A 12,691-nucleotide genomic window follows, 5' to 3' on the forward strand; every position below is an offset into this window, starting at 1 on the left:
AGCATGCATGCCAGGCATCCATATGCTCTCCATATGATAGATACTCTCTGCTCCCTTAACTACATACATCAAACTTACTAGATTCGAAAGCAAGCCTCCAAGAAAATCTGGAATCGAATTCTGTTCATTTTTAGAATGCTAGTGGTCAGGGGAAAGGAGTCCAACTACTACTAATCATACATGTTATTAAGGATACTTGTTAAGATTTATTAGTATACTCTATTTCAAGGGGATTCCCATGCGTTAAAAATTAAGAATTCCATTAGAAAATTCGAGTTTCAATCTTTAATAGAGATGGAGTAACCGGATTTAGAATGGAAAGAGAATTGTTATCTATATATTAATGTAATCCAAAATCCACGTAAACTTCTGCTTCAACCCATGAAATCAACAGCAATAATAAATACTTTTAAGTGTTAATCATGGGATCAGCGTCTTGAATTTTTTATATATATATTTTAAATATATTATGTTGGAATGTATATTTTAAAAATTATTTGGAAAAAGAATTTAAAATAATAATTTTTCACTTGAAAATATATTAAAAATATTATTTTTTTCATCAAAATCATTAAAAAACACTAAAAAACATTACTTTAATATTTTTTATTACCAAGTAAAAAACAGTCTATAACAGGTCCGATCATGGCCACCTTAGCTAGGGCAAGGAATACATGAAGATGCAGGAGGATAATAAAAGATAGGAAAAGCAATGTTAATCAATTGATCATATGCCAATATACTCCATAATCAAGAACTTTACCATACAAGAACCAGTTCCAATCCACGTTTCAACAATGTAGTGGGCAGATCAGCTCAACTTGCAAGTCACGAGGAATTATATGTGGGTCCGAGAGCACGAAAATATGCAAAGCAAAGGGGTAGTGCTCGTGCTTTAACGCAGGCCACTCCCTTGTGAAGGTTCTCTGTAGGGTTCGTTTTGTTTGTTGAGATGTCATTTCGAGAGGTGCAAATTCTTGCTGTTTTTGATGGATTGATTTGCCATGGGTGCCATGCCAGGCTGAGCCATGTATAGTATATGTTGGTTGAGAAATCTTCATCGTTATAATGGAACGATGAAGCACCACAGCTTCATTTCATTCTACTCTCGATTTTAGCATGGGGATTGGAATATTGTTTTTGTATTCTAGTTTATTTTGTCTTTATTGTGTTTCGTTATGCTCCTTTAAGATTCTAGTCTTGCGTTATAATACCACATTCATCATTAAGATAAAAAAAACTAAGGATTGACATCAAAATTGAAGATAGGACAAATATTCAACAATTAAGGATTGATCAATTGGGGCAGTGTAAAAAGCTCGTCCCTTTTTTTTTTTTATGATCACCTAACCTTTTGTTTTCGAATTGGTCCGTTCAAGTAGAATATATTTGGAATGGAAATCGAATTGGTCCGTTCAAGTAGAATATATTTGGAATGGAAATAGCAATTTATTTTGGTTGCTTATGTACGGGATTTCGCAATGCATAAGAAAAATTTTCTTGCTCACTTGATGCTCAATCTCGCAAAACAATTAGCATTGAGAGAGATTAAATTTAAAACTTACACAATAACAAAAACAAAAAAGAACGAGCAAGGGAGGAATAGCTAGCTCGTGCATAGCACGCGCCAGTGTGTGAGGAGCTCCGTCGTGCTTTAAAGGCACGTAAGGTCTCCTCCAACCTCCTAAAGAGGTCTTTTGCGGTCTCACTTGGATTGTCCCAGCAGGATCTCCATCGTAGCATGGCAGGTATGGGTGGCGGTGTGTCACTGACAGCATTTTTCTCTCATCCTCTTTTTTCACTCGATTTTTGTGCTTTTCTTTGTTAATTTTTCACTATATCAATTTTGATCCTCATTCTTTTAATTCTTCTTTTACTCTTTTTAAAATTTGATAGTTTTTTCAATTTCATCTTTCAAAATTACTATTTATTTTCTATAAGGTGATCCTGGTCTTAATAACATAGTCGCAAGTTTGGAAGGTTAACACAAGTTAACTTGAGTCATTTCTTTTCAATTCTCTTTTTTAGAATTATTTTTTAAAAAAATATTCTTCAACAATTGGTTGATTGGAAACTTAGTTTCACTCGAGTCTTTTTTTGTCATTTTTCCATGTTAAAGAACTTATACTGAAGATTAAATCTTAACAAAGTTTTAACCTGAAAAATGAGTAGACTTCATTTGGTTTTTGTGTTTGAAACAATGTTTAGATGCGTTTTAAAAATATGTTTGGCTTGAAAACGTATCAAGTTAATATTTTTTTAATTTTTCCTAATGATTTTGATATATATACTAATATTAAAAATAAATAAAAAATTATTTTTAAGTGTATCGTGTACCACAAGCACTAAATGTTACGATTGGTGGATATTTTTATGTGAATGAGAATTGGAGTAATGTATACAATGAGATTGTTGCATATTTTTTGTGTGAATTTTTTTATTTTTATTTTCTCTATTTAACTTTTATGTTTACTATTTGATTGTAGAGATTTTTTTTTTCTTATCAAATAAATATCTTTATCAATACATGAATGCGAGCATACCCACCACATATTTGATAACAGTTGATAAAAAAAAAATTTGCATATAAAATATTAGATAGGTGGCTCGCACTATATGGCAGGCCTATCATTTTTTTCTTAGCAGGAAACATATCAAGACGATGAAATTTTTTTTTAAAAAAAAATCTAAGATTTTGACCATTTATTCAAGATCAAAAAAATATTAGAAATCAGTAAAAAAAGCTCGAGTCAAACTTGATAAACTTGTTGAATCAATGACCCAAAACATGATATCAAGATATCTCTATAGAAAGAAAAGGTAAAAACATAAAGAATATCAATTTCCAAAAAAACTTAATTAAAAAAACAAAATTCCTTCAAGTATTGCCTCAAATTAAATGTCAAAGGATAAAATCAATAAATTTAATTTAGTTAAAAAACAAAATTCCTTTTAAAGAAGCACAATTTAACAAAGACCCGGAAAAAAAAACCCAAGGCAACCCTTGTTATTTTAAAAAGAAAGATAAATCCTATAGAAAGAAAGTAAAAGAGAATGTCAGAGGAAGAAATATGAAAAAGAAAAAAAGCTTACAAAAAACCTAGCAAGCCCGAGTGAACCTCGTAAACCTGGATTTTTTTTTTTAATCTGTAATCTGTTAAATGTTTTATTTGAGCTCAACCCAAGAGCTGAACACTTAAAAAAATAAATGTAAAGGATGAAATCAATCAATTTAATTCAATTTAAAAACAAAATTTCTTTAGAAAGCTAAATTCAACATAGACAAAAAAAAAAAAACCATGGCAACTCGTGTTATTTTCAAAATGACTAAAAAATACCATAGAAAGTGAATTAAAAAATAACAAAATGTTGGAGGGTGAAAAAAATAATCTAAAAAAAAGGAAAAAAAAGCCAAAGAAGTCTCTGTCAACTTTGTAAACGGGGGTTAATCTCTTAAATTCACAAACCATTAAATTTAGATCCAGACTCAATTAAGAAGCTAAACATCTAGCGAATTAAATATTGGAGAATGAAATAATAATATAAAAAAATCTTGCAATGTCAAAAAAATACAATAATAAAAAAATAAATAGATATTGATAGGAAAAATACTAAAGAATGATGAAACTGCAAAACAAATTGCAAAAACAATCTAAAATAATAAAAATTGTAATTAAAAGAATAGAAACTAAATTTGATAAATGAAAATATTGATTGGGGATGAAATTGAAAACAATTCTTAATTTAATAAACTATTCTGAATAAAAAAAAATTGTAACAAAGAAAATAGGGACAAATAGAAAAAACCCCTTAATTTCATAAAGTATTCTAAATTTTTAAAATTATAATAAAGAGAATAGGCATGAAATCTTAAGTACAACAAATTTTAGGGACTAATTTGATTTTTTAATTCCAGCACAAAAATGAGTAGAAGAGAGGAAAAAAATAAAAGGCATGCAAATCAATCTAAAAAAAATCTTGCAAGTTTAAGAAAATACAATAATAAAAAAAGAATTAGATTTGATATGAAAAAAAATAAAAAATGATGAGACTAATTTTTTTTTGCAAAAACCATCTAAAATTTAAAAAATAATAATTAAAAGAATAGAAATCAAATGTGATAGATGAAAATATTGATGAAAACAATTCTTAATTTAATAAACTATTCTAAATATAAAAAAAAATTGCAACAAAGAGAACATTGATGAAATTAAAAAACCCCTTAATTTCATAAAGTATTCTAAATTTTAAAAATTATTACAAAAAGAATAACGATAAAATCTGAAGTACAACAAACTTTAAAAGCTGATTTGATTTTTTTTAACTCCACCATGAATTTTGAGAAGAAAGGAATAAAAAACAAAAGATAAAACGCGCCACACCGGTCGCCATAGTGCTACACGCATCGTTGATCTTTAGAGGGGACACCGAGGCATTTTGGAAGCCGCCTTGTAATCATAATTTTGGCCATTGAACGGCGCCGCCCCCGCTATCTGGAGGCAGATGGCACTATTCACCTAAATTTTTTTTTATTTTTATTTATCAAATTACTATACTACCCTAAAAACATTTAATAACCATCAAATAACCATACGTAAATAACAAAAGAGTCTTTAAGTCGAAGATTAAGAAGGCGTTTGGCATTGAGGTTGCGGCTGAGGTTCACGCTCAGCCACAAATATTAACGTTTGGTTAAGTTAAAAATCGAGTTTGGTTTTGGTGGGACCCACTTAAATTGCGGGTGCGGCCACGGTTTAACAAAAGCAGAATTTACATGCTTCTGAGTGGATTAATTCAGCTGTTCAACTGTTCACGTGAACAGCTAGGAGGTGGAGAGAGAATTATAACAGAAGAAAAAAATACACCTGCAGTTATTATTAGCTTAACTAATGATAAAGGAAAGAATTAGAAGTAGTATGGCTGTAGTATGAGCCGGAAGCAGCATGAACTAAGGGAAACAAAGCTTGCCTTTGCGTTATTGTACTGGGTTTTTGCTTTAGAAGCCAGACTAATAAAGAAAAGCTCTTTCCTAATTGCTGCTATGCTTCTAACTATGAACGATAATTAAGTCGGGGTTTTTGAGAAACAAGGAGGTGCAGACTTCGCAGTACAGGAGAAACTAGAGAGAGACCTGCTTCTGCTTCCTAAAACAACGTGATACTAGAGCAGAGTAAAGCCAAGCTGCAAGAACAGGACAACAACGAGTTCTGTAGAGGTGCTCAGTTGCAGAGGAGCCACTGTCACAGGTTGAATTAATGCCATGAAAGAGCTCACTGGGAAGGTCTAATTGGCAACCAGCAAGGTTGGATTGTTTAGGGAATGCAGGGATTGTTGCTGGTGGTGATGGGTTCGATTTGGGCAAACCCAAAAGGAGAAGAGGAAAGAGAGCGAGTAATAAAAGGAAAGTTATGTTGTTTAGGGACAATTCACTCTACACACACAAGTGAACAGTGTATAATAAATTAATTCACTGTTCATATAAATAATTAAAAATTTTAATTTTTTTATTTTTAATTGAGTTTTATTTGAAAAACCAGTATTTAAATTATTCAATATCACTATATAAATTAGATAGAGATCACTTAATGACATAATATTTGAAGAATTTGATCGCAATCTCAATTTTGTTTTTGATTATATTTTATTTAATGTTGTTGCGCGCTTAAAAAACCAAAAAAACTATAGTCCTTGTTGGATGTATTTCATACGTAATGGAATTCTAGATAGTTTAATGGAACAATAAAAAATATTTTATATAAAATATTATTTATTTCATGATATAATAACAATAATTAAATATATAATATTTAAATTAAAAACCATCAATATTAATATATATTTTTTAAAATTATTTTATAACCTCAATTTCAAAAACTTTATTAACCAAACGCATTAAATTACTTTTTGTTCAACCTCAATTTCAACCACAGTTTTAACCAAACATACATAAATATCAAATCAACCTCAACTAAAAGTACTTTTTATAAAACAACTTTTTTTAAACCACAACCACAACAGCTACCACAATACCAAACACACTCTAAAAGGACCTTGCTCGAAGTGATTTTTTTTTAATCTTTCAAGGACAATTAATTAGTCACATCATGCTAAGAAAAAGCAAAAAACACTGAGTATCCCCTTGTAAGTAATGATTAACTCGAACTCGAGGCATGCTATTTTGTTTTGCCCATCAAAATCAATTTTTAATTGTGGATTGGCATAATAAAAGTGCAATACATTTTAGTAGTATAGAGTGTAATTTTTTAATTTCATACAGTGAAGTACAACGTTGGAGTCGAGGATTTTGTTTCATGGTTCTACTTCGCTTTGAAGATGTCTTGATGTTTTAATGGAGGGCCGTGATCTGTGGGGATGGGAAGGAGTCGTTCAAGACAAATTGTGTAATTAACAATAATCCTTTTCCTCTTGCCTTCTGTTTTTAATTATTTTACGAATCTTGTAAATTGAGTTCCATGTGACTGGTGATAATTTTGTGATGTTCACTTCACCAATATCTTTCATGGATTGAGATTGATGGAAATGACTGTTGCGTTTGTTTTACACCTGTTTTTTCTGTTTGTAGGGCAACAAACATAGAAAGGTTTTTGATAATAAATCAAATTGTGTTTTATATTGTGAGATTCACTAAAAAATTAAGTTTGAAATGTAGTTTTTATAAAGTAATTTTTATATGTTTTTTTAATTGAGTTTCGTAAAATTCTGATTATTTTTACGTTTTAAAAGTACTTTTAAAGAAAATTGATAATTTTTTATTTTTTCTTTGTTTAAAATTAATATTTTTTAGTGTTTTCAGATCATCTTGATGTACTAATATTAAAAATAATTTTTAAAAAATAAAAAAATATTATTTTGATGTATTTCCAAGTAAAAAGTACTTTGAAAAACAACCGCAACCATACTTCTACCAAACATTTTAGTATGTATTTTGCTACATATAAACTTCAACCACAATTTGTACCAAACACGTATCTAAATCAAACTAACCATAGCTAACTATATTTTTTAAAACTTACTTTTTAAAATCAAAACCACAAAAATTACTTCAAAAACAAACACACTTGAAATATAATAAGGGATTAAATTTAAGGAGTGTTAAATGAATTTAATTATAAAAGTCTAGGTAGCATGTTGTAATCTCTAAGAAATTAGTGTCACGGGTTCGTATCACTGAATTATAGGATGGTCAGAATAATTTTTTTATATTAGCATTTAAAAATGATTTAATTTCAATAATATGGAGGTTTGGGTGTTGTGATTTTTAAAAGAGAGAATGAGGGGTTCCATGGCACTAAACAAGAAATCCTTTCTCCTAATAATTGGGTTTCACATTACAAGACAAATTGAAGGATTCCTTCCAATCCATTTGACGATATTTTAGCTGTGGGTGCCCTGATCTTCCTATCCAATGGGCCAAAGCAGTATAAATAAGAAACAGCATTCATCCAATTTTTTTATATATATATATTTGATGATTTGTATAAAACTTCCACATAACTGTTTTTTTTTTAAAAAAAATATATATTCTATCTATAATTCAGTCGGTATATACTAATAATATTATTTCATCGATATATATCAATGAAATTACAAACAGAATAGTATCCGTCAATAATTATCATTATAATTTATTGACAGAATTATTCTATTAATAATTCCATTAATTTTAGATGCATTTCTAGTATTGTGTATATAATCATGTGTATTTGAATAGAAATATTAATAAATTCGTAAAAAGTTTTAACCTTGATTTTGAATAATTCGGTGTCTACATGTTCTTATATGCAAGCATGGAAAAATGGGTCCATGTTTAATTTTTTTTTAGCGGATATGAAAGTTTTATTGCTAAAACTTAAATACATTAAAACGTAAATACATACACCATATCACTTTAAATTGTATTTATTTTACGAATATTATATCGAGCAAATAAAGAGGATAACAAATTATATATTTGGTATAAAAAAAATGGATGGGATGTTCACTTTTGGAGCATTAAAGAATATATATATATATATATATATATATATATATATATATATTAAAAAAAAAAAAAACATAGATGAGCAGAGCTGGCCCCGTGATCCCGAATCCTGCCAATTCTTGTTCACGGGATCTAAACCTGCGGTTCTTGCCTCAAAGACTCTCTCTCTATATAACAGAGGTAACCCGGCCACAAATCTACCAACAAGTGTAGTGCTCTGAGATAGTATATATACAACGTGCAGACACAAGTGGACAGATCGACTGCTGCTGCTGCTGATTTTTTTTGTGATGGAGATGGCGAAGAGGCAGCTGGTGGTGTTGCTATTGGTGGTGGTTGCTTTGTTCGAGGGCTCACGGGCAGTGAGCGTGTGTGACATTAGTGAGGATGGTCTCGCAGCCTGCAAGCCATCTGTGACCAAACCAGACCCAGTTGAGCCGCCATCAGTTGATTGTTGCAAGGCTGTTTCTGGGGCTAACTTCACATGCCTTTGCTCTTATAAGAACTCATACCTGTTGCCTTATCTCGGCATCGATCCTGATCTTGCCATGGCTTTGCCTTCCAAGTGCAACCTCAGCACTGCTGTGCCTAGCTGCTAATTAAGGTATGCCCATATTCTCATCACATGCATCTCTTGCAACCATAATTTAGCTAGCATGCATGCATTAAAGCAGCAGGCTCCGGGTGTCGAATTTGAACAAGGTTAAATCAATTTGGGCCAATCCAATTCTTTTTTCAAAAAAAAAAACCAAAACTATTTTGTTTTGAAAAAAGTTACTATAAATTTAAGTGGGTTTTGACTGGATATTGACCTAGATTTTTAGATTTTTAACTAGATTGACCTAGGTTTTTATTCGAGTCCATGGGTCAATTATTCTCTATTTTTTTTATGTTATTTATCATCTCGTTTAATTGATTAATCAGACAATCACCTAACTGACCTGGGACTTATCTAAAGGGGCCAGGGTGGCCTTGGCCTGTTCCAGAGTTTTTTTTTAAGCCCTGAACCCTCTTATTGTTTGAAACTTTTCAATTAAGCCCTTAGAAAGGCCACTCCAAAATAGAAATTTTGCATTTTATCAGAGGGGGTGTTTTGGTATGAGAGATGCAATAGTCATTATACTCGTCAAATTAGGCCTCCATGGAACGTTTATATGTAATTAAGGTTGCTATATGCTACTAATTATTTGTATAAATTGCTAATTTCTTTGCTGCTTGGCAACCATTTTGTTGAACTTTCAGGTATGAAAAACCATTTCAAACAGAAGAGGGGACGGTCAAGCTATGGATAAAGCTTAGCTGGCTTCGGAAACAATGCTCGTTGGTTCATTTTCATGGAGGAAATATGTTCTCTTTCCATTGTAACTGTGTGGTGGGTGTCATTTGTAGTGTGATAAGCCTCGTTTGATAAAGACATTTTCATTTTGGTTCCTGCCTATTATTAAACCAGCCTTTTGCTTTCTGGTCAGATCAGGTTTAAAAAAAACAAATTTAAAGTTAATCAGGTCAGTAAATCCAATCAAAATCAATTTATTTTTTTTAAAATAAAACAATATCATTTTAATCTATTTTTTATATAAAAAATAATTAATTTATAACAGAAAATTTAGAGAAAATTTAGCCATTTGAATTAATATCTACATTTCATAAATACTATACTTAATTTAGAACAGAAAATTTAGAGAGAAACATAATAAACTAAAACCATTCCTATACAATAAAATATATTGATATTAAAAAAATATATTATTTTAATATATTTTCAATTGAAAAATATCATGAAATACATTAATATTAATATAATCTTACACCCCTTTGTTTGTGTAAGCTATTTATTCAATGAATAAGAATTTTCAAATTATTAATATTTTTGGACTATAATAATTTTTTAAAATATTAAATGAAACATTCCAAAAATACTCAAATATAAAAAAGGAAAAACAGTTTTTTTTTTACAATTTTGAGAATTGATAAGAAATAAAAAAAAAATCCAAATTTCAAAAACGAAAGGAGATTTTGAAAAAGCTCAGCGGTAGAAACTTTGGAATATTTTTACTTCAAAAAAATATATTCGGCAGCCATCCTATAATTTAATTTCATTTAAAGACTAAATCTTACAAACCCTTGACAATTAGGCCTTTTCTTCGAAAAGATACAAACATAGAAGAGGGATTCGAAGGGGCCTGGTCCTGGGCCTGGGCCTGGGGACAACGGCATAAGAACGGTCACCTGATTTTTGGGGCGGCGGGGGCGGGGGCGGGCTTTCACTTTTATTTATGGTAATTAGATAGGTTGGCTCCTCCGAGGCAAACCGGATATATAAAAATTAAAAGTTAAACAAGTTGTCTAATTAATGTGTTAATTAATTAAAACTAGGAATCAAGCTTCGAAATATTAATTTACCAGTAACAATGCATGACTGCTGCCTTCCCTCATCACGACCACTGCTCCATCCACCAACCACTAGTGTAATGGGCCCTGGGGACCACGCTCCCCCCACACCCATGCAATCGCAACTTCTCGGCACGAGTATCGTACGCGTGTCAGCTTACCAGTTATAACTGTACAGCTTGTGAAAAGGCCGAAGCCCACCGTTATCCTAACTTTATCTGCCGCACCTTAAATGGATGCATTGTGTATTTTATTGTATTTTACATTAATTAAATCTCAATATTTCATCAAAAGAAAAACACTCCTAAAAAAAATGAAATAAACAATCACACCATTCAGAATATTCTATTGTAGAATGAGGTGCTCCAAGAAAAAACCATCCATCCTCCAGTCAACACCAGCCATGGAAAATTCTTTTAGATTTAATTAAAAATAAAAAATTGTCAATAAAGGTGATAAAATATGATAAAAACATCGTGAAAATCAGTCATTAATCCAGACTTGACTTGATCCAGTGAGTTGACTAAGGTTAACTACCGACTCAAAGCTAGCTCAACCCGAGTTAACTACCATGTCCGATCCAGAGGTTCTTTGCAGCAACTATGGCAGAAATTATAGAAGAGAAATATACACCAAAATACTGTAACAGGAAATAGCAGTACTTCAAAGGATAAAAAAGACATTTCATCCATATCTCCACCAAGGTGTTCTCGAAATTACCAAAAAAACCATAGTCATGTCACTACTAGGCGAGACTAACCCTACGAATCACCTAATCCAAATAGGCAGAGAACTTCTCGGATATAAGGGTCCCACTACTACAAAGTAAAATATGAAAGACAGACAACACTAAGAACCAAAGCGAACCAGTATCATAAGATCTACGGCATTTAAGCTTCCACGTCAGCACCGCACTTATCGGCAGGAGAGCAGAATTGCCAGACGAAACCGTAAGGATCCTTGACCGAGGTCACGCGCTCAGCACAACAGCACGCGCCTTCACCCTCCACAATCCCGCCCTCAGCCACAGCCCCAGCGGCCACCGCCTTGGTCAACGCAGCCTCCAGGTCTTCAGTCTCCAGGCACATCGCAAACACAGTCCCCCCCGCTTTGGTCCTGGTCATATGATGTGTGGGTCATAAACCAAATCACAAACAGGCGGGTAGTAAACTAGAAATACAAAATCAAAAGGCACAAGGCATAATAGTCTACACGTGGAGATTCAGCACTACGAGATATATACGACAAAAAATTGAAAAAAACGTTTAGAAATAAAAAAAATCATTATTTTATTGAGATGGTAAAGAAAATACGACGCCATGACACAGAATCATCCGGTATAAAAAAATAGAACAAACCGAGCCAAGGGATTTTTAGCAGAAAAATAAATAAAAATCCAGAAAAAATCCAGAAAAAATAAAAATAAAAAGTAAACGACTAAAACATCGGGACGCAGAAGTAAAAAAATACTTGCATGCCTCCTATACAGACATCAGAGAATCATAAAACGGTCGACAAACCACAGCAAAACGCAAAAACAAAGAGAAAACGCAACGAAGACACGGATACAGCAGTATAAACGTATTAAACAGACTCAAGCATCTACCAGACAGTAAGATCTGACAATACAGAAGCCATTTTCAGAAGCATAAAGGTCAAGAGGGAGAGGGAGAGGGAGACGTACGAGGCAGAGTCATCAGCAAGGTCAGAGACAAGAAAGGTGGAGCCAGCAAGCTGAAGCTGAGCGGAGACGATGTGAGGGAGCTCCTGGTCTGCCTTGCGCTTAGGCTGAGTAGTACGGCAAGTTTCAACGGCACCAAAGGCGGTCTTGTAGAATTGAACGGCGTCGTTAGCCTTTGGTGCCTCCACAAACAGCTGTGGCTTGAAGGACTTGAAAGACACCTCCACGGCAACCTTCTCAGCACCTCCGTTCTGACCCTCTTCTAGCGCCATCGATGCTTTTCAAGAAGTCTCTGAAAGAGTTAAAAGGTTGGAAACCCTAAGAGAGAGGAAGAGAGAAGAGAGTAGCTAAACGGATAAAGAAAATGAAGACTATGTGAGTGCTGTGGGGTTTTTATAGAAGCGGGGAAGCGGAACCGTTTGTTACTTGCGAGTATTAAAATAATTTTGGTCATGATTTTTTATTGCCATGAGAATTTGCCATGATTTACGAATTAATGCCATTCTCGGGGTCCAATGCCTTGTCGTTTTTGTCCTTAGTGTACTAAGACCACAATGCCCTCGGAGCGTGTCTCGCCACGCTACCTTACAAGAAACAAGGGGTAGTCAGCAGCAGTT

The 12,691-nt window shown here is 32.6% G+C and overlaps 1 protein-coding gene and 1 long non-coding RNA gene across 2 annotated transcripts; one reads left to right on the forward strand and one right to left on the reverse strand.

Moving 5' to 3' along the window:
- Positions 1-8,067: 8,067 nt before the first annotated feature.
- Positions 8,068-9,434, forward strand: LOC133691898 (uncharacterized). The gene is made up of 2 exons (XR_009841756.1): positions 8,068-8,606; positions 9,245-9,434. It is a non-coding gene; the product is annotated as an uncharacterized LOC133691898 (long non-coding RNA).
- A 1,597-nt stretch (positions 9,435-11,031) lies between these two features.
- On the reverse strand, positions 11,032-12,449 carry LOC133691897 (uncharacterized protein At5g48480). The gene is made up of 2 exons (XM_062112517.1): positions 12,078-12,449; positions 11,032-11,509 (listed from the first exon to the last, which is right to left on the reverse strand). Exons 1-2 carry the CDS (start codon positions 12,344-12,346, stop codon positions 11,284-11,286), a joined length of 495 nt encoding a protein of 164 aa, XP_061968501.1. The 5' UTR covers positions 12,347-12,449; the 3' UTR covers positions 11,032-11,283.
- Between the last annotated feature and the right edge of the window lie 242 nt (positions 12,450-12,691).

This window comes from Populus nigra, chromosome 4 (genome assembly GCF_951802175.1).
Source record: "Populus nigra chromosome 4, ddPopNigr1.1, whole genome shotgun sequence".
In the NCBI taxonomy this organism is placed as follows: Eukaryota; Viridiplantae; Streptophyta; class Magnoliopsida; order Malpighiales; family Salicaceae; genus Populus; species Populus nigra.

What these genes read in the sequence shown, in the direction of transcription:
- LOC133691897 (XM_062112517.1), bottom strand. Translation starts at nt 12,346, where the DNA reads ATGGCGCTAGAAGAGGGTCAGAACGGAGGTGCTGAGAAGGTTGCCGTG. An exon ending in CTTGCTGATGACTCTGCCTC is followed by an intron (nt 11,510 to 12,077) that starts GTACGTCTCCCT and finishes TCATATGACCAG; the next exon opens with GACCAAAGCGGGGGGGACTG.